The sequence below is a fragment of the Colletotrichum godetiae genome (genome assembly GCF_030913485.1).
Source record: "Colletotrichum godetiae strain CBS 193.32 chromosome Unknown BDP55scaffold_8, whole genome shotgun sequence".
NCBI lineage: Eukaryota > Fungi > Ascomycota > Sordariomycetes > Glomerellales > Glomerellaceae > Colletotrichum > Colletotrichum godetiae.
This window is the reverse complement of record NW_026851256.1, coordinates 847,399-866,521: the sequence shown is the minus strand read 5'-3', so window position 1 is coordinate 866,521 and position 19,123 is coordinate 847,399. Positions and strand designations below refer to the sequence as shown.

Below are 19,123 nucleotides of genomic sequence, written 5' to 3'. Positions count from 1 at the left end.
CCGCCCCCGATCTCCGACCCCGCGATTTCAGAGGGCCCACACGCCTCTCTTTTCGGCCCCACCACGAATTTTTGATGGAAGCTTGGGGCGTCCTCAAACTCTACCGGCCAGTTGCATCCGACTTTGAACTCGAATCCATTCAATCTACAACTCCTCAGAGCCGCCCACACTTCCACACAGTCAAAATGGTAATGAAATCCCTCCATCATCCTTCATCCCTCTGAAATACCAAAAGCTAACGCCTCGCAAGGCACCCACAGCACCAACAACCTCCCTCTCGGCCCGCGAAAAGCGCATGGCCCGCATCCGCGGCGACATCCACCCCCTCGCACCGCACAAGACCCTCCGCCCCGAAGCCCAAGTCGACGACGGCTTCCTCACCAACAAAAAGGACAAGCGAACGATGAAACACAGCGCCTTTCTCAGCAAAGTCGCCAAAACCGCCCCCGGCAGCGGCAAGACGCTCAAGCGCCGGAGGCCGAACAAGAAGCTCGTCGCGACCATGGAGTCGCTCGCTGACGCGCTGCCGGACTTGGACGAGGGCGCGCAGACGCTGGAGCAGTTGCGCGAAGGGAAAGTCAGGCATAAGAGTTTGAAGAGTAGGCCTGGTGCGCTGAAGAGGAAAGAGAAGGTTGTTAAGGCTGAGGTGGCGAGGTTTGGGGCTAGCATGGCGGCTTTGGCTTCGCTGCCTGGTGCGAATGCTAGCGCGGCGCCTGCGGGTGATTCTGGTGCGATGGCGGTTGAGGGGGCGGGGGTGCAGGAGACGACGACGACGACGACGAATGCGACTTCGAATCGGTGGGCGGCGTTGCGGAGACACATTTCGAGCACGATGGAGCAGAACCCTGCTTTCAGCACATAAGATTCAATGGTGGTACATACGCTACTACGAACGGCAGAGAGGGATACCCGACGGATTTGGTCGAAACGGCAACTTGGAGCACAGCGCGCCAAAGGCATGATATCTTCACCGACGGAAGGTGGCGTCTCCGTGTTCTCTGACGAGTTCTTCACTCTTGCGGCTTGGGCCTATGTTCAGATGGGATTCTTCCGTGGGACTATCAATGTTGGGATCGTCGTCTCTGATCGCAAAGGACATTCCGTGACGCGCAAGAACTTCTCGGGCTCGCTTTTCCCCTGGATGAATCCTCTAGAATCGAAGCTCTCAGCCACAGATGCGCTCGAATTCGCCAAATATGTCGATAGCAGCGACAGGTTTATCTCGGGGGTTCTTAGAGTTGCCGGAATCTGGATGGCTCTACATCGTGCAAACCCGAGTCAAGTATACGCATACTAGTGGAGAGGGTCCACGGAACTGATGCTGGACTTGAGCTCCAGTTGGTCCAATGCTACGATGTTCAGGCTGCAAAAAGGGGTCAACATGAGAGCGTTTTGAGGGACACCATATCAGCGTCAACCCGGCCGAGGAGGACCAGCTGAATAGTCAAAAGTTGATGGACCCCTTGTGCTCCTTATTAATGGGGATTGTGTCTACAACAAAAGAATATCAAATTGATTTGATTTGACGTGGTTTTTGTACTCGTTTCGCGAATGACATAACAAGAAGATTTCGTTTGCCATTCATTGCATTATTTATTCTAGCAGGGATAGTGGTCTAGCGTTTCAAGGGTAATAAATCAGCAAATATTTTTGACGGCGATCTTGTGAGCCGACGTCATTTTGTCCAGCCTGAAGGGTGCAAACGCGTCGCAATAAGGTAATCTGTACGGCAAAAGGAAAAGAAAGTAGTCAAACAAATCGTCAGGCCAGTCCAGGTTGACTGTTGCATGGTTTGATGAGCTGGCTTTCTCCAACGGTCTGGAGTGGCCCATGGACAGCATTTGTGGATATCTTGGCACGGTTTGACGAAGGGGTGATGTCAGCTAAGGTCCGGGCATGGGGGCTGAAGACGACACCATCGCCAATCAGCTGTCGCTCAAGCGCATAACTTGCCTCATATGCACAAGACTCTAGCAGTCTGGAGAGCGTATCTGTGAAATTCTTCATGGTCTCGAGTTGAGGTAGGTGCGGCCTTGCATCGTCATACTATGCGGCCGGCAACAGCGTTCTACAGGAGGGAAAGGCTCGTTTGCCTAGAACCAACGTCACTTGGGGAACTTGAAAGGAACTGTGCAGCTGAGCAGGCAACAACTGCACCTTTTTATTCTTGAACCGCTCCTTCCCACTAAGTGTGTACTTCATGCAGTTGATATAAACCTCTATAAAACTCTCGTCGTCTCTTCATTCTCGGATCTATTCCCCCATCATCCACAAACGGCCATTTCCCATCTTTCAACTTTCAACTCCACATCACCACCACTTACACAAGTTTCAACCCAAAACTGACAACATGGCCGACACCAACCCCGGAAACTTTGCCAACCGGTACGACTTCCGATGCAATAGAAAGGCCATGATCTATCTTTGACTGATTGCTGACCGAATAAAGTCCCACTGAGGAGGTTCGCGAGATCGCTGCCAAGGGCGGTCATGCCAGCCACGGCGGCGGCATCCCGCAGGAAGTACCAAGCGGCAACACGAACCCTGGTAACTTTGCGAACCGGTATGTTCTTTCTTCCATGAGACATTCGTCTTTGGGTATCAGACATTTGACAATCTTTGACAGACCCACGGAGGAGGTTCGTGAAATTGCGGCCAAGGGAGGTCACGCCAGCCATGGCGGCGGAATCGAGGCCGAGACCCACTCGGGCACCGGCAACACCAACCCCAGCAACTTTGCCAACCGGTAAGCTGGCTTCACATGCCCTCCTATTTCCTTTTAATGTCCCGGCACCCGGCATTCGGCTCCTTTCCACTTCAAGCTTAATTCAATCTTTGCCTTGCATGTGAATCTCTCGTCTATGATCATCACTAACACTATCGCAGACCCAAGGAAGAGGTTCAAGAGATCGCAGCCAAGGGCGGGCAGGCAAGCCACACCGGGGGCTTCGCCAGCATGGATGCCGACAAGCTGCGCGAGGTTGCTTCCGAGGGCGGCAAGGCATCGTCCGGCTCGTTTGAGCCCGGCTCTGAGAAGGCGCGCGAGGCGGGACGCAAGGGCGGTCTCGCGGGTGGATCAGACTGAGATGTTTGTTATCGCACGGTCGTACCCAGTACCATGATGTCTTCAGCGTAACAGCACGAAGACTCTGAGCGCAGCAAGTCTGCCGTGCCACTGGACCATAGGACGAAGCACAGCTGTACGATATCCGGAACGCAAGAGGATGGACATGAGACATGATTGATGGGCAAAAAAGATAGGACTGTCTCTACGACAGGGTCCCCCCAACGAAATACCACAATTGAGATTCTAGGATTCTAGACTTCTGACCAAAGACGTTGCTATGTTACCATTGCATTGCCCTGTCAGGCGTTTCGTCCCACTTCCGGGCCGTGAGCGGATAGCTCCGAGGTTTTGCGTGCTTTCGTCGCCTCCCTTTGCTCTCATCTCGGACCCCCCGCCCAATCCCCCGGACCGTTCAATTAGGTGGCAGGATAATAGGTACTGCAAAAAACGCACCATTTCCAAAGTCAATTGTTCCGCGACCCCCCTCGGCACCTCTCATCAAGAGTGAACCTACCTAACTTGTTCCGAATTGAGTGTGCTGTGACTGGGCGCAGTTGAGATACATTGAATGCTCCTTTCCCGAACTGAATCGACCCTTTTCTTCGTTCTCCAGCGGCACCCCCATGTCTATCCATGATCCGCCAGCCCTGCGAGTGGGTTGGTCGGGCTGCTGGATAACTTTGGCGCTCTGGGGGCAAGCCACGTTCGGAAGACGCCGATGCAGGTGACGAGCGTTTTCCCTTGCCTATTCGGCTATTCCCCGCCTGCCGTCCATTTGAATTTTTTATCATTCTACCGCGGAGGAAGGGTCCGGACTCAGCTGTACCGTTGTGGGACTAGGCTCCATCACCGATGCCGCGAACGTTTTCGTGTGACTCTATTCTTGTGGCGGTTAACCTGCGTACGTGCTTTTACTCATGGCTAGGTGAAGTATCAAGCGCCGTCCCTACTCCTAGATGGGCATGGTCTGGTACGATTGATGCCATTGGACTTTTCCTTTTCGTCCCAAAAGGGGTTGCGGCGGAAAGTGCGCCAGGTGGGTGGTATCGCACATTCGCAGGGCCCTGGTACGGCCATCGTGATGCCGCAGCACGGTGACGTAGACGAGGTGAAACTTGGTGTGCTTTTCCTTTTCTCTTACTTGTTTGCCTGTGTCTTTTGAGTCTTGAATGCCTCACTTTTCATTGAGGCCACGAGGAGAAATAGAGATGGCCATACACTCACTCTCTTGCTCGAATTCGAGTGCTCTCATCCTGCGATCCATTACTGTTCCTCTGAAGATCAAGAGAGAGTGAGGGGAAAGAGGGAGGGTCTGTAAGTGAGACTTGACTGTGAGAGAAGGTTTTTTTCTGTTAGAGGCTTAGCCATGGGCTCCCACCCCCTCCGCCTTCTCCAGTTCCCCAATGGCGACTCCTACTCCCTTCACCGTCTCGGTTCATTTGTCACAGCCAGGCAGAGCTGATGTTCTTTGGTGGGAATCGAAACCAGAATCGGGGGGGGGGGGACAGCACTACCGCAGGCAGACGTAGAGTTTCTTCAGATCTTGGGAGTTTTTCCTCTTGTTCTTCTTCTCGCGTACCTTACCTTGCCTTAGACAGCACCTAATTACCTACCTAAAAGACAGGGATGGGCGGATGCCACTGGTAATCAAGGTAAGGTAAGGTAAGGTATTGCAGATGATCGGCCATCGAGAGACTAGCACGTTTCGTTTTTTGTTCCCTTGGGACGTATGTAAACTCGTGTGTTCCCCCCTTCGTCCACGTCCACGCCCACTGTCCCTGCACAAGAGCTATTGTTTCCTTTCGAAGGCTTGCTTTCCTTGCTATCCTCATTGCTCCTTCCTCACGACTTGCACCTCACCAAGAGCACCTTCTGCGAGAATCTCTCGGTACCTACCGACCCAGTCCCTGGTACTCCCTCGGACTTGGTCAGTGCTTTCACCTCTGTACGATGGCCGCGGCAGTCGACATTCAATCAGCAGCAGCAGTAGTCCCTCACACGGGTATCAGCCGGTTAAGCAATTCAAGGTATGCTCCACCCTCGTTCTTACTCTCTCTCACATTCTCTCTCTCTCTCTCCTTTGATTTGATTCTCTCTGCCTGCTTGCCCAAGCCTGAACAACGAAATCATCATCATCGTCATCCCTTCCCTTCTGGTGGGTGCGCCGGAGGCACCGTGGGATGGTGGGGTCGCCTTCCGAATTGGGTCAAGGGAAAGTGGCCCTAGCTCCTCGACTCCCCACAAGTGTGGCTTGTCGGCACCTCGTCACCTCGCATTTTTCGTCTCTTTTCCTCCTCTTCACAGCCTTTGGGCAGTGCTGCGCCACTCTTGGGCCACGTCTCCCCCTTCATCACTCGTCACTCGTTGGTTGTTCAAGCCTCACTTCCCCAGCGCCTCTCAGCGCCTTTTCTCATCCGAGCTGCATCTCACCTAGGTACCTACGGGGTAAGGTACCTTTCGCACTGCTGCAATGCACCGGCAGTACCGCAAGCCCAGCCCCCATCACTGCACCTGCACCAGCCCAAGTGGTCCCCCCCCGTTCATCGTCTTTCTCTCGTTCACTTCCCCACCGCACCGTCGTCCATCGCTCCGCTCCGTCTGCGACCTGTGACCAGGAAGGATCCTGAAGTTTCCCACCGCCCGCGCGAGAGACACTGGGAAGAGAGACCCTCGTCCCTCTCCCCCCGCTCATAAATCCCGAGCGAGAAAAAAAAGCAAAAAAAGAGCGGATGCGAAAAAGGGCCCTGAATTAATTTTTTTGATTTTATTGCTTGGCCTTGGCTGATTATCCCCCCATCCTCCGTTTTCTCTTCCCAGTCTTTCTCCGATTGATCCTATTCCCGGAACTTTTCCCTCTTCTTCCTCCGTCCTTGTTCTCAATCCTCTTTCTATCCGTACCGATTCCCTAGGTTCTCACCACATTGCAAACACACATCCCCCGTCGTCAACCTGCATACTTCACCTACCCCCAAACACCTTTTGGGAAAGATCGTCGCTCTTCTCGAACCGAACCTACCTACCTGCCTACCTACCTAAGCACCCTCTGACGCAACTCCCCGCAAGCAACAGCCGCTTCCTACCCTTTCGCTCTTCTCGCAACCAACAACCACCGCCGCCCCGAGCGATCAACTCCTCCCGCTCCGGCTCAACATCGACGACATCCTCCATATCCTCTACCGCATCGGCTTCAGCAGCATCGCCAGCAGCATCACTTCAGCTATCCCCCTCGACCTCCCCGACGAGCAGCACCAAGTCCGGACACAGGTCCGAGTCGCGCTTGAGCATGCCTTTCAGGAAGATGGCGCGTCACTTTGGCGACACTGTAAGCTCCCTCTTTTTGCCTTGCTGCTCCTTCTTCGTCTTTGGAACTGGCTTTTGCCCCTTGCCCGCCGCTGCCGCACTGGGAAGTGAGGCCTGATGAGGTCACAATCTTCCTCCATGGTCCTGCATTCCAGGTCGGACGACAGCCGCGGACGGGCAAGCACATGCCCTCTCGTCTCGTCGCCTGCCTTGAAGTGCGGTGGTGAGGCTGGCAACGGCGGGGGGTACTTCGGAGGGGGCTGTCCTGTTTCAGCGCAAGCGCCAGTGAACTGACCCGAATCGCGTCCTAGCTCTCCCCGCAGGCACCTTACTTGTCGTGTAAGTCGCACTTCCTTACTCCAATGTTCCGCCGCAACTCTCGCGGTGTGGTCCTCCCATCCTGTGGTAATCACAGCCCGGCTGACAGCTTCTTTTGGACGATGCAGATCACGATATCCTCCGTACGTAACCCTTTCGATGGATGACGAGGTCCCGGGACCTGCCGAGACAGCGGGTTCCGGCAACTTGGACCTCTGCCTGAGCTCAATCAGAAAGGCACTTGACTTACTCGCGTTGCTTGCAGTCACCTACGAAGACATCAAATCACTCAAGAACGACTGGTTGACAGATAACGTACGACACACCTACCCTCCTTGCGCCTGCTCCTAGCTAACGAGTGAATAGAACATTGCATTCTGGGAAGAGTGAGTCCTAACCACTCCCAAAGCCAACAATAACCCCTCCCTTCCGAGCGACTCCCCTAACAACCGACAACCGCAGATGGCTGGAACGCGAAGTCCTCCCCAAGTATCCGCAAGCCCGCATCATCCTCCTCCGGCCCTCAATGACCTTCCTCCTCATGAAGGAGCCCGATATGCGCCAGATCCGCTCCGCCCTTCCCGACTTCTCCAAAGTAACACACATCTTCCTCCCCATTAACGACGCCCGCAACGTCGCCCAGGCCGAGGGCGGCTCCCACTGGTCTCTGCTGCTCGTCAGCGCAATCGACGGCGTCGCCTTCCACTACGACTCCCTCGGCGGCGCAAACTACGCAGAGGGCCGCCTCGCCACCCATAAGATGTCCGAGATCTTAGGCCGTCCGCTCCGCTACCTCAACCTCGACGACTCCCCGCAGCAGGAGAACGGCAGCGACTGCGGTGTGTTTGTGTGTATCCTCATGCGCCACCTGCTCATCAAGCGCCTGCTCAGCGCAAATGCCCGCGAAAAGGTCAGCATGAGCATGGCCAACAAGCTGATTGACAGCCACGGCGGACGCAAGGAGATGCTCAAAATTATCGAGAGCTTGCGCAAGGAGGGCGAGCGGAGGAGATCGTAAGCGCCAAACCCTCATATTTCCCCTCTTTACTGAATTTGCGCATTGTGTTTTTGGTCTCTGCGGCTTGTGGATGATGGCAGTGTCATCGTCCTTCCTCCTGTACATGTACTTGTGTCTTGATGAAGCGTAAAAACGTGTATTTTCTCGAGGGTTCCCTGACACCCCTTCTTTCAAAAAGGAGAAGCGCATCACCGTACTCGTCAAAGACGCCGCCACGGATCGAGTAGTCAACAATAGGTCCCCTCCCTACCGCCCATTACAAACTCGAACGAACGATGCGAGATTGTGACTTATCATCACATTCTTGCCGACGACTTATCTGAATGTTTCGATATACGATATCCACGAACGAATGCATTGTATTTTATTCAAACGACATAAGAAAAGGGGGGGGGGGGGGGATGTAAGCATTTCGTAAGAGACGACGGAGTCATGAGCGCTATCTACCAACACACGCCCAAGAAGTCGACCGAGTCGAATCGACCGCCCAAAGTTCGAACACCGTTTCTGCGACAACGGTAGAGACGGGACTGTGAAAGGCGGATGGGGTTGGTGAGAAGATGAGCGTAGAAGGGCCGGCGCCGATGAAGAGGATAAGACCTGGGCGGGGTGTCATGAATATGGCGGCGTTGTGGACTACTTTGGCGGGTCATGTTGGAGTAGAACCGGCGCAGACAGTGTGGTTACAGTAGAGGAGGAGGAGGGGGAAGAAAGGGGTGCAGATCAAGATAATGCAAAGGCGAGGCGTTTTGGCGTGCCAATGAACGGTTGATTAGCCAAGAGAGAGATTATTGATCTTATTCTTACTTTCCTATGATGCTTCTCGTTTGTTGGATTACTTACTTTGCATGGTTCTGACCTGCTCCTTTGGGTGCCATCTACTCTTGGCTGCGAGTATATCCACAATCAGAAGAATCCGAACGTACTCCAACGAAATGTGTTCCTGGACTAAGCCGAGTGGAGGGACTGAACTATAGGAATTCGTCAAAATGGTGTTTGGTGGCAACGTCACACAGCATCGCTCATCCATTGCCATCAAGCCTTGACGAGTGATAACGTATCACATCATCGCGTGGGACCTGGAAATCAAGCCAACGGAGTAAGCTGTATCACGCTAGTTAAGAATCTCTCTTCAAACCATCGTTCCCCGCTGGATCATCGATGTGTCGCTCAGCGCTGACCAACCCAAGCCCAATAGACCATCCGCAAGATGGCAACGAAGTTGTCTCCCGATGTGGTATTGAAAAACCTTGACCTCCTTCTCCCCTTGCAAATCCATTCCCATTACCAAAAGGGGCCATCATCCTGGTGGGGCTTCTTCTTCTTGTACAATTCTCGCTTATCGCGCGCGACCCGGGCTGCCAGCTTGTTGAATCCTGCCTTCGTAATTCCGTGTAAGGCTCCACCTCCGCTCATTACTGACGGGGCGACGGACGAAGGAGCATCGTGAATCTCCTGGAGGCGTTGACGGAATGCCAATGGCGTAGTCGGTACATTACTGTTCGCGATCAATGGGGTGTCCAAAAGGGACGGGACTCCCAATCTAGAGTTGCCGTAAATGCGATTGTAGTAGGAGCCGGTGGTGGGCACGACAGTGAGGTGAACCGGTCGATCATTGCTCATCGTGTCAATGGGCTCCGCCCAAATTCTGGCCGAGGCGGAGCGACGTGAAGCGCTCGATTCAGTGTTCAGGGACTGGTCTGCGTCACCATGGATTCCACCATCATCAACGATGATCTGCTGGCGGCTTGGTTAGCGTTGTGTTCTTTCTCTTCTCGCTTCTTGTTCTTGGACTGAAGATAGGCGTTCACCTTTCGCTGGTCGATCAAGCCAGTGCTCTGATAGATCAGGTCCGCAGTCTGCTGAGTGTAAGGGTCAGTGCTGTCGATATTGTAGTGCAGCCATTCCTTTTGCGACTGCTCAGTGGTGTAGGTCCAACCAGCAGAGTACCACATCTGGAAGGCACCCGACTTGGGATCTTTGCGGTGACGAACCTCTTTTCCTTGGTCAGGATCAAAATCCATGTACTCAACGGCATCGTTCCAGTTGGCGCTTTTCTCCCAAGTGATAGGCTTTTGTCCCTCGCGAAATGCGTCGAGCTCTGCCTCTTCCACCGGATCATCTGAGTGGGCATTCGCAAGCCATGCCTCTTGATAGCGCTGATCTTCTGCCTCGGCCTCTTCTTTGGTCTGGAAGCCACGGGCGTTCTCTGCGGAGATGATATCAACGTTGAACGAGGGGGATGTAGGCAGGTATCGGATATGAAGAAGATCATCGAGTGAGGCATCGCAAGGGTCACGGCAGAAGACAACATTGTGCCCCTCGGGTGAACCGCTATAAAGAGGAGATCCGATGATACACTTGCGAACAAGCACAGCTGACTCGATATTGGAGAACGAGATCTGAAAGCTTCCGTCGTCAGCGTAGACAAAGTGCGTAATGACCTCGGCGAAGGTGGACGCTAGTCCGGCTCTCTTGAGCACGGTATGCAGATGCATGACGGGAAATTCAGTGACGGCAAGACAACGAGTACTTCCCTCGCGAATCATGGCGACAATAGAGTCCTTCAAGGGGAATGAGTCCGTATTGGCAATGCTGATGTGGACTCGAACCGAGTTGCCATCAGCCGTGGTGAACCCGATTTCGCGATCACGGTTCAGGCTGTACCGGTAAAACGCCTTGGCGTCCTCCGGAGAGGTGAACTCAATGTACGCATGGTTGAGGCGATTATCACTAGTTCCCATGGGCAGCGCGTGGGCCTTGAGAATTCGACCACCTCGAATGTGCTCAAGAATACGCTGGACGTGAACCTCGTCGGGGAAACCAGTCATGATGATAGTCCTGGAGGCCACACCTGGCATGCCGTCGTTGGCAGTTAGCTTCTGATCAGTCTCATTTCGGATATACCGGATCCCGTATTTCAACATACCCGGCACCGCTGAAGGGCGACGACTACCAGTGGCACGCTGATATGCCCGCAGCACACGTTCTTTCTGGAATGGACTGTCCCAGATGTTATCGCTGCCATCACTCCAGTCGAGACCAGTCCCATTATCTGGGCGAGCTGCAGTCTCGATTTTCTGGTTGTCAAGGTATTGAATGGGAGGAGGAGGATGCTGCTTTTTGGCAGAGAGTTCTGGAGGGTCGGGCGTGATGAGGGCTTCCTTGAAAACGTAGGGTAACTCTGGCCTCGGAGAAGTCGCATGGTTGGCTCGATCGATGTTCAGAGGCTTGGCAGGTGTCTTGAGAGCCGGGAAATGGTCCTCAAACGAGATCAAGGGCTCGTCATTAATGCCAAGAATTGTCGGGAGACCAGAGTTCATGTTTCCTCTATCATCAAGAGATCTGTCAAGAGAGACTCCAATGGTAGCGAAAGATTCCGTCACCTCTGGATGATCAGTAAGAAAGCCGCGCATGAAAGCTTCATACATCTTCGCTCGCTCGACAGCGTTAAGAAGGCAATTCTGCATGGCCTGCATCTGGGCAAAGAGAGGTGCATTGCTTGCGACCTCTCCGGCATGCTTCGTTTTGTACTCTGTAAGCTGTTCTTGAGTGTGGTCAAGATCATCTTGGAGCTTGCTCAAGGCCTCTTGATCCTTTTTGCATCGCTCATTTTGCTCAACAGAGTAGCTCTGCGCGCGGCATCTGAGGAGGTTGGCCTCCTTGATATCCTCCTTGAGCTCGTTGATTATGGCCTCGTTCAAGTTCACTTTGTGCTTCAGCAATTCGTTGGCATATTCGAGGCTCACATTCTCACGTTTGAGGACTTCCTGATCGGCCTCGAACTGCTTGAGGCGAGACGTCATGGCAAGGAAGTCGTCTTGGCGAGCATCTGAGTAGGACGAGAACGACTGCTTCGATGACAAATGGTCTCGGGTTGTGCTGCTGGGAGTAAACTCGGCCGAGGACGGGTCTAACGACTTGCGACCAGGACCGAAAGACTCAATCTGCTTAGTGACGGCGGAACTCGTGATCGTGTGGGTGTGGCTGGCGTCAACATCAGTAGCGTTAAGATCTTTGGAATCGTCACCGAAATCAATGAGAATCTTCGAGTTCGCTTGGGGTAGAGTCGGACGAGTAGGGGCGGGCGGGCTGCCGGCGTCGTTTTGGTCATCATCAAAGCCATTGTCAGTCGACGCGTAGACGCTCGCTTCGCCGTGTTTATCCTTCTCCTGCTTGATGACTCGGTCAAGAGAGCGGGGATCGTATGTGTCAACCATATTGTCGGCTGTCGTTGCGTTGTGCTGGTGGTGGTGGAAATTCAGACGGTGTTCCGAGGCTCGGGAGCTTTCAGCTGAATTTCTGCCGAGGTAACTGTAAACGAGAGATGTTAATGAATGTACTGACGATGTTTCTCTTGCGAAGAAAATGAGAAACGGATTCGAGAAATGAATGTTGAGGAAGATGCGGAAAAGGGGATGGGTAGTACTTCGACTTCTGTATCGATTGGAAATAACGATTGAAATTACCACTTGCTCTACCAGCTTTTGACAGCTGAGTCCTCGAAAGCGGTGATGTAGAGCAAGGAAGGTCCGGTCGAAATGTGGAGGAGAGGAACTTTTAGAATCCCCCCCGGGGAAGGCGCCAGCGGGCTTTGGACCAAATGGAAGGATGGAGCGAAGATGATGGAGAGAAGGAAGGTGCGCAAGAGGGCTTGGACGCAGGGCAGGCTCTGGGGGCGGTGAGCAAGCAGCGATGGGACATACCTAGCTGAGTCTGAAAATGTTTGTGCCATCTTGACTGAAAAAAGTCAAGAGTAGTTGTAAGCAATGAAGTAACCGTGAGGTGATTCTTTGCGTCCAGTGCTGTTGCCTGTTGACGAAGTAGACGATGTCGGTGATTAATCGAAATGATCTCGCTTGAAGTGTGGTGACTGGCTTGTATAAGGGTGATCTATAGGGGCCAAAATGCGCTTTTGATGCTATCAAGAACGCCGAAAGCAAGGCAAAATTTCCGTCTCTTTGTCTGTGCTGCCGTCAAAGTGGTGACGTTGTAGGCGTTTCGTGGTAGGAATGATGTGGGATTCTGATGAGGATCGAAAGAAGGCTCGACTCGGATTCGGACTTGGCCTAGAAGGAGAAAGAGGCGCTTAAAGTAGGAGACTTCAGCTGACCTGAGATACATTAATGATGCTCAAATAAGGGCGAGGGAGTGAGACTCTCGCTTAGGTAACTTACCCGATAAGTGTGATTCCGAAGCCGAAATCACGACTCAGCACTAGTAGACAAGGCCTTGAGATAGAACCGAGTGAATAGCGGCAAGAGTGAGGAGGGAAGCTAGGATATTCAGGTACGTGAATGTATTGTTTCCAAGCGGTGGCACGGATGTAGGGGGAGGAAGACTCGAAGAAGAAACCAGAGGAAGAGATGCCCTCTCTTATAGACCTTCTGCAGAGGTAGACTCGGCAGAGCAGGAGCTACCGTGGAGAAGGGGCGGAAAGTCGAGAGGGATGAGTCTGGGAGGAGGTTGGTGGTTTGAAGGATTAGAGTGCGAGAAGGGAGAAAGAATAATGGCCCCTTCTCATATAAGTCCTTGCCAGATGTCAGAGAGAGGGAGAAGCTTCTGAGGAGGGGGAGAAGAGAAGAGAGAGAAGAAGAAGGAGGTGAGGTAGAGGAAAAAGGAGCAAGAAGATTGATGAGCTGAGAAAAGAATCAGATCTTAATATCCCCTTGGCAGCCGGGCAACCGGGGAGCGGAACTGAGGCTATGCGGGGACACTGGTAGACCGAGGAGCTCAGGAAGAAGATCAACTTCGGTGGAGAATGCTAGACAGAGAATGTAGGCCCGTGAAGTGTGAGACGGAGCAGGCCAGACGTGAACTTCGCATGTAGTAAGCTGTAAAAGCATGAGGCAGAGGCCATAAGGTCTAGACCAGACATGTCAGAGAAAGCAGACGGAGACTGGAAGAGAGAAATTGGACAGGGCACAGACAAGTGCTGCACAAGGATCTGATATTCCCCTCAAGAGGGTTGGGTTATTGCTGTGGGAGAAACTGGTAAGCTTTTGGTATTGGGTAGTCTGAGTTGAGTGCAGTTAATCCCAAAGGAGACCCAAAGAGTTGGGAAATACCGGCGTTGAAGCGATGCATGTGAGCTTGGGCAGTTCGGTCTCCAGGGTGAGATAAGTCACCAGAAGGTAAGTGAAATGTGGGCGGATGCGATGAGGTATACATACTATGAGAAACCCACGGTCTCGGTTTACTGTGACTAAAAGGATCTTTCTGAAGGTGATCGAGTGAGGGGGGGTCAAGTGAAAGAGATCAAGTGAAGGGAAATCGAGTACATGTTGTGGCTTGAGGTAGTTTGTTACAAAGACTCCAACTACCTACACAAGCATCATCTGGAATGATGCAGTTGAATGAGGACAGGCTCAGCTGAAATGCAATAATCACTGAGCAATACTTGAATAAGTGACAGCGTTCGATTTGCTAGCATTGGACTGGGGACTATGAACCTTATTGATTATTTCTTGACAGTTTCCAAATGATCTATGAGGATTATCTGATTGTGAATAGATTCGTCAGAAGAAATAAATGATGGTATGAATGTAGACAGAGCAATGCTTGACGATAATATTGGGTTACAGCTATAGGTCGTAGACCTAGGGCGCATGATGCGACTTGACTGCACGCAAGCAGGATCATATGCAATACCGCAAAGCATCGTATTCAATCTGGTATCTTGGAAATGATGAACTAACGTTACGCAAGGAAAAGGGGTATACATGCTAGCCCAACGCCGTGCTCCGATAAGTCGATAGCCAAGGGAAACCTCCACACCTTATATCCACATGCATTGACCGACTGTCTTATACTTCAATGACGAAATCCCGAACCATGTTGAGGAACCTCTCACGGTACTCCGTAGGATTGGCAGTGATGCTCATAGGGCCGTGGCCGGCAAAGACATTGTACGACTTGACGAGTCCAGTCATGGCCTTCGCGCGGAACTTGTGCTTGGCCCAGAAGAAGTCGAGGACAATCATGCGGTAGGTCCAGTTGCCGTCAGCATCGGTAAGGCCGGTGCGCCAGGGAGGGGCGTCGGATTGAATGGTGGGAACGTCGCGGGGTTCATCGAGAACGTTGGGCCCGGGGTAGCGAACCATGAACAGTGAGTAGTCGACGGCGTTGTTCTCGGCTAGGAGTTGGGTGTCGGCTTGGAGAAGGTCAAGCAGCTCCTTCTTCTGGTCGGGCGTGACGCGGATCTTGTCTTCGAACTCGTCTATCAATCGCTCCTTGACGCTCTGTGGTGCAAGGTTGCCGTTGGCGATGTCCCGTTCGGGGAAGAAGTAATCGTTCGGCTTGAGGTCGTACGTCTCCCACTGATCCCTTCGGTGATCGGTCTCCTCCTCTTTCTTGCCGTACATCAAGTTCTCCATGATGATATGGTGCGTCGGCGCCATGCCAAGGATGCCACCAATCGTCGCTTTCGCGGTATACGCCATATCGGTGATGCGAACCAGCAAGCTGTGCGGGTGCTCCTTCGTATGTGCAACGTAGGCATCAAATAAGTCGTGCGTGAAGAATTCGTGCTCGAAACGGCGGGGCAGCGACTTGATAAGAAACTTGCCGTCGGCCGTCGTAAAGAAGGTCGAGCCGCTGTACCCCAGATCGCCGACGGGCACGAGGTCGGATTCGCGGCCCTTGCCCTTGGCTGCCTTCTGTGCGAGGTGGAAGGGGTTTGTGTACTCGTCTTCGTCAAAGTGCCAGACATTGTGCCGGAGCTCGAGGAAGTCTGCGGCACGATATCGGGCGAGAGGAAGGTGGAAGACGGAGAGGAACGAGGTGAAGACGCGGAAGATGCGCTTTTTGAGGCTTGGTTTGTCGGGGTTGTTGGAGTCGCCTGATATAGCTGCGAGGATCGAGGACGAGATGGAGGTACTCCGAATCTGCATGGTGGCGGTTGGAGGAGGCCGAAAGGCCTAGGTAGGTCTTCGAGATTCTTCTCGCGACGGAGTATGGCGGCGTCTAAAGGGGATTATCTCAAGAAGACCTGGTGAGATTGTAGGTCGCTTTGGAAAAAAGACGTTGCAGGGTGAAGCTTGAGCTAGGTAATCCGTAGCTTGTCTTAGGTTTGAAGGGATGGGATGGGAGCTTGACGGGAGCTTGTGCTAGGGGGACATGGTGGGGAGCTATTGACGTCACTTTGCCGGGAAGGGCGCCTGCAACCGCCAATGGCCTCAGCCACCGGAGCAAACGTTCCTGATCAGCAACATGGCAACCACCCATTCCATGACTGAGGTAATACACACATGATTACTCTTTCTATGGATAAATGATCGCTTGGATCTCAAAGCGAACCTCGAGACAGAAGTAAAGAAATAATCCTCTTCTTTTTCAAGATCCCTGCTGCTAGACATTTCTTGGTCAAGTTGGTCACACGAAAAATGCTGAAAGAGATGCAAGAATTGCCAGCTTCAATACTGTTTCTGATTTTCTTTTATTCTCTGGACAAGCTGACCTAGATCTTCCCAGTGACACCTGTTTGCTAGACTAGGTACTTTACACCAAAACAACCGGCTCCCAGCTGGGCTCAACGGAGGCCCATCCATCCAAGGAAACAAAGCCGATCCCGAGGCGAGAGTAGAGCCCGCTCGTACGAGTTGTAATCAATACATAGAAGCCGAATCCCTGGCTTTCTGAAAATATCGTATTGTGCTCCCAAGTACCGGGGAACTTGAGGCCAGCAGCGATGACCACCATGTAATGGCTAGTCCCCATGCTCAGGCATTTCAAAGCCCAGTGCCTGTGCATGGGTGCACTAGTACCTATCTTCGCGCCATCGTTGCCGTAAATAGTAAGTTGAATGTCTTCATCGTCCCCGCGAAGATAGGAGCCTATCCGAACTCTGGCAACGGTTGTATTGAATACGAGGGAATGAGGGTGTTCTTCTGCTCTGACTTGCGTCCTGCCATCAATGTCGATGTGGTGGCGAGCCTCCGTGGGACTGTGAGGAGACCGTGCCCACAACTCAACCACACGGCTCCAAGATGCCTGTTGTCGGGGGTACTTGTACTCCGCTGCCTGAAAAGGCTCTGCCTTGGGTTGAAAGAAGGCTTCGAGGTCTCTCTGGAGGTCTTCTTGGTGTACAACATCATCGATTCGATCTTCTGGAAACCAAACCTTGCCTTCACTTACGCTTCTGAGCCTAGAGGATTCAGTAGAAACTGGGTCGCAATAGAAGAAGGAGATGAGATGTCCAAAGTGAATCTGGTACATTGGGTCCAACCAATCCCCGTCAATTCTGCCACCGAGGGATCGTTGATAGATGACAGACCCCTTGCGAGTAGCCCACGTCCAAGATGGAAGCCTCAGTCCTTCCGCAGTGCGATATGTAATCCCCAAAGGAGAGCAAAAGGACCACAAGAGGCTATGTGCCAAGTACCTCTCCGGAAGCCCCAGCAGCATCTGCGTTTTGGCCCGAGCAGCGACAACATTGCCGACTCCAGCAAAGGCACTCAACACGTCTTCTCGACGGCCGAGTGTCCGCTTGGTGTACTGGTCCACGAGTAGCGGATAAAATCCGAGCACCCCATCATTGCTGTACTCGTCGGATCGTAGACCCTTTTCGAAGCCTCTTCCACCATAATCCTTAGTTTCCATGGCGTTATCTACCTGTGTACCCTTCTGTGGCCGATAGTGCCTGATGTCAGGGTATCTATGAAGCTCAGAACCCTCATGGAAGCAGCTAAAGTAAACGTGCCCGTTGCTGAAGAAGATATGCCGCCGGGAGAGAAGCTTCTCCTGAAATGTCCACGCTCTCGAGTTCCACTCGCTGGCACTTATGACTTGGTTCTCGCTGAGAGGAGCGATGCCAACGACGGCATGATCCATGGAAGAATTTCCGCCTGAGATGGTCCTCTCTACTGCTTCGGGCACATGCTTGATGAATTGCCAGCAATGGTTCTTATGGGTGGAGATGTTTGGCCGGGTAGTAAGTCCAGGTAACCCAGCACCAACACCATTCGCAGCTGCAACAATGGTGAATTCCGCGAGTTGATAAATGTCGTTCATAGCGTTGATCTGCGTCATCTTCAGATCTTCATCGTCCTGCAGGATGCACAGGCGATCAACCCAGAGATATCGCTGTCCCATGTTCCGACACAAGTGAATAGCGTCCACGACGACCTCTGGCAAAAAGTCCGGCAATAGAGCATCTTTTCGTTTCAACTTTTCTGCGTTCAATGTTGTCAAGTGAAGGTCCCGATCCGCTGAAGCAGTTGCAAGCCGCCATGTATAACTCAATGCCACAAACGGAGCCTGGATTTTTGGTTGGATAATCCGTCTGCGCTTAGTGTCGATAACGTGGAAACCTTCAGGGAGTTTTGAATCTGTCAAGGGATCGTTGCACTTGGATCCGTGGTATTCATGACAGCAAGACAACCAACTGCGAAGGAGGCTGACGTTGATGTATTGCCGATCCCAGAGCTCTGCTGACTCAAGTTGGCTTCCGTCTTTTGTCCCGTACTTGAGACTAATCCCCAGAATCACAGGTTGATAACCAGGGTTTGTCTTATTATCCGCCGGTGATGTGAGCCCTGAAACACAAATAGCCAAGGCGCAGCTCTCGGCGAAGGCCGATGTCTCATGCACTCTATTGAAAACAAGTGTACGAGAACTAGGGTCCGTCCTACGACTTGGGAAGAGCCCACAGATTGCGAACTTGGTGTCGCCGTCTGCGCCGACTACACTCCTTAGTTCTGTCCCGATGAAACTGCAAATAATGCATTCTAGGTTATCGGCGGTGCTCCTCAACGAACGAAAGTTCAAAGACTGAAAGCCGCAGGAGGCAGATACTGATTCATCAAAGTCGGGATCGAATGCCGAGACGTCCACATCTTGTGAAGCATAGTAGCAGAAGACTACATGGAAAAAGTCATTCCATGGCTGGCAGCCATGGCAAAGAAGGGGATTAGGGACGGGATTACTGCCATCTGAACAGAAAGTGCAATCTTCCAGACGGCCAACACTTCTGCCGTATAAGTGGGTATACATGCTTGATGCATTCTTTGGCGCATGGTAGGGTTGTCAAGTCGTCAGATGATGTCTTGTACGGCAAGTAGGCGAGAAAGAAAACGCCAGGCAGCCGTCAGATGAACCCTCTTAAACACCAGAGCTTGTGGGGTCGCGGGACTTTGAACCTCATTGGTCAATGATGAGTGGATAGACGGGTGAGCGAATGGCATATTGTGAAGCTCATCCGACCCATGTAAAATGGTAGGGAGCGTTGACTTACAGAGCTCAGACTTGGAGATATTACACAAGGCCGTGCTAAGAATCAGATGTTCTTACTTTTACTTTTGAAAATTTGGTTATATTTCGCATGTGAGTATGCAATTCTTCAACAACGCCTCGAGTGCAAGCATTTCTACAACCAAAATGTTCCAACGCCCTACAACCGATCTTGGCCTTTTCTCACAGCC

At 52.5% G+C, this 19,123-nt stretch overlaps 7 protein-coding genes across 7 annotated transcripts; 4 read left to right on the top strand and 3 right to left on the bottom strand.

Moving 5' to 3' along the window:
• Positions 1–94: 94 nt before the first annotated feature.
• BDP55DRAFT_411580 (ribosome biogenesis protein SLX9-domain-containing protein) lies at positions 95–1,299 on the top strand. The gene is made up of 2 exons (XM_060567374.1): positions 95–188; positions 251–1,299. Exons 1-2 carry the CDS (start codon positions 186–188, stop codon positions 860–862), a joined length of 615 nt encoding a protein of 204 aa, XP_060433265.1. The 5' UTR covers positions 95–185; the 3' UTR covers positions 863–1,299.
• A 1,051-nt stretch (positions 1,300–2,350) lies between these two features.
• BDP55DRAFT_628877 (uncharacterized protein) lies at positions 2,351–3,085 on the top strand (the record flags this gene model as incomplete). The annotated part of the gene is made up of 4 exons (XM_060571952.1): positions 2,351–2,385; positions 2,450–2,563; positions 2,627–2,746; positions 2,887–3,085. 4 exons carry the CDS (start codon positions 2,351–2,353, stop codon positions 3,083–3,085), a joined length of 468 nt encoding a protein of 155 aa, XP_060433264.1.
• A 1,482-nt stretch (positions 3,086–4,567) lies between these two features.
• Positions 4,568–6,608, top strand: BDP55DRAFT_411552 (uncharacterized protein). The gene is made up of 2 exons (XM_060567373.1): positions 4,568–5,094; positions 6,137–6,608. Exons 1-2 carry the CDS (start codon positions 4,744–4,746, stop codon positions 6,476–6,478), a joined length of 693 nt encoding a protein of 230 aa, XP_060433263.1. The 5' UTR covers positions 4,568–4,743; the 3' UTR covers positions 6,479–6,608.
• BDP55DRAFT_653484 (Ulp1 protease family protein) lies at positions 6,591–8,095 on the top strand. The gene is made up of 4 exons (XM_060574195.1): positions 6,591–6,706; positions 6,814–7,000; positions 7,052–7,071; positions 7,148–8,095. Exons 2-4 carry the CDS (start codon positions 6,845–6,847, stop codon positions 7,701–7,703), a joined length of 732 nt encoding a protein of 243 aa, XP_060433262.1. The 5' UTR covers positions 6,591–6,706; positions 6,814–6,844; the 3' UTR covers positions 7,704–8,095.
• Positions 8,096–8,987: 892 nt separating this feature from the next.
• On the bottom strand, positions 8,988–12,173 carry BDP55DRAFT_765809 (uncharacterized protein; the record flags this gene model as incomplete). Its single annotated transcript, XM_060580948.1, has 2 exons — positions 9,515–12,173; positions 8,988–9,443 (listed from the first exon to the last, which is right to left on the bottom strand). The coding sequence occupies exons 1-2, from the start codon at positions 11,921–11,923 to the stop codon at positions 8,988–8,990; spliced, it is 2,865 nt and encodes a 954-aa protein (XP_060433261.1). The 5' UTR covers positions 11,924–12,173.
• A 1,942-nt stretch (positions 12,174–14,115) lies between these two features.
• Positions 14,116–15,752, bottom strand: BDP55DRAFT_653478 (uncharacterized protein). Its single transcript, XM_060574194.1, has one exon. The coding sequence runs from the start codon at positions 15,593–15,595 to the stop codon at positions 14,510–14,512; it is 1,086 nt and encodes a 361-aa protein (XP_060433260.1). The 5' UTR covers positions 15,596–15,752; the 3' UTR covers positions 14,116–14,509.
• Positions 15,753–15,969: 217 nt separating this feature from the next.
• BDP55DRAFT_653477 (heterokaryon incompatibility protein-domain-containing protein) lies at positions 15,970–18,749 on the bottom strand. The gene is made up of 2 exons (XM_060574193.1): positions 16,176–18,749; positions 15,970–16,013 (listed from the first exon to the last, which is right to left on the bottom strand). Exon 1 carries the CDS (start codon positions 18,693–18,695, stop codon positions 16,203–16,205), a length of 2,493 nt encoding a protein of 830 aa, XP_060433259.1. The 5' UTR covers positions 18,696–18,749; the 3' UTR covers positions 15,970–16,013; positions 16,176–16,202.
• Positions 18,750–19,123: the final 374 nt, after the last annotated feature.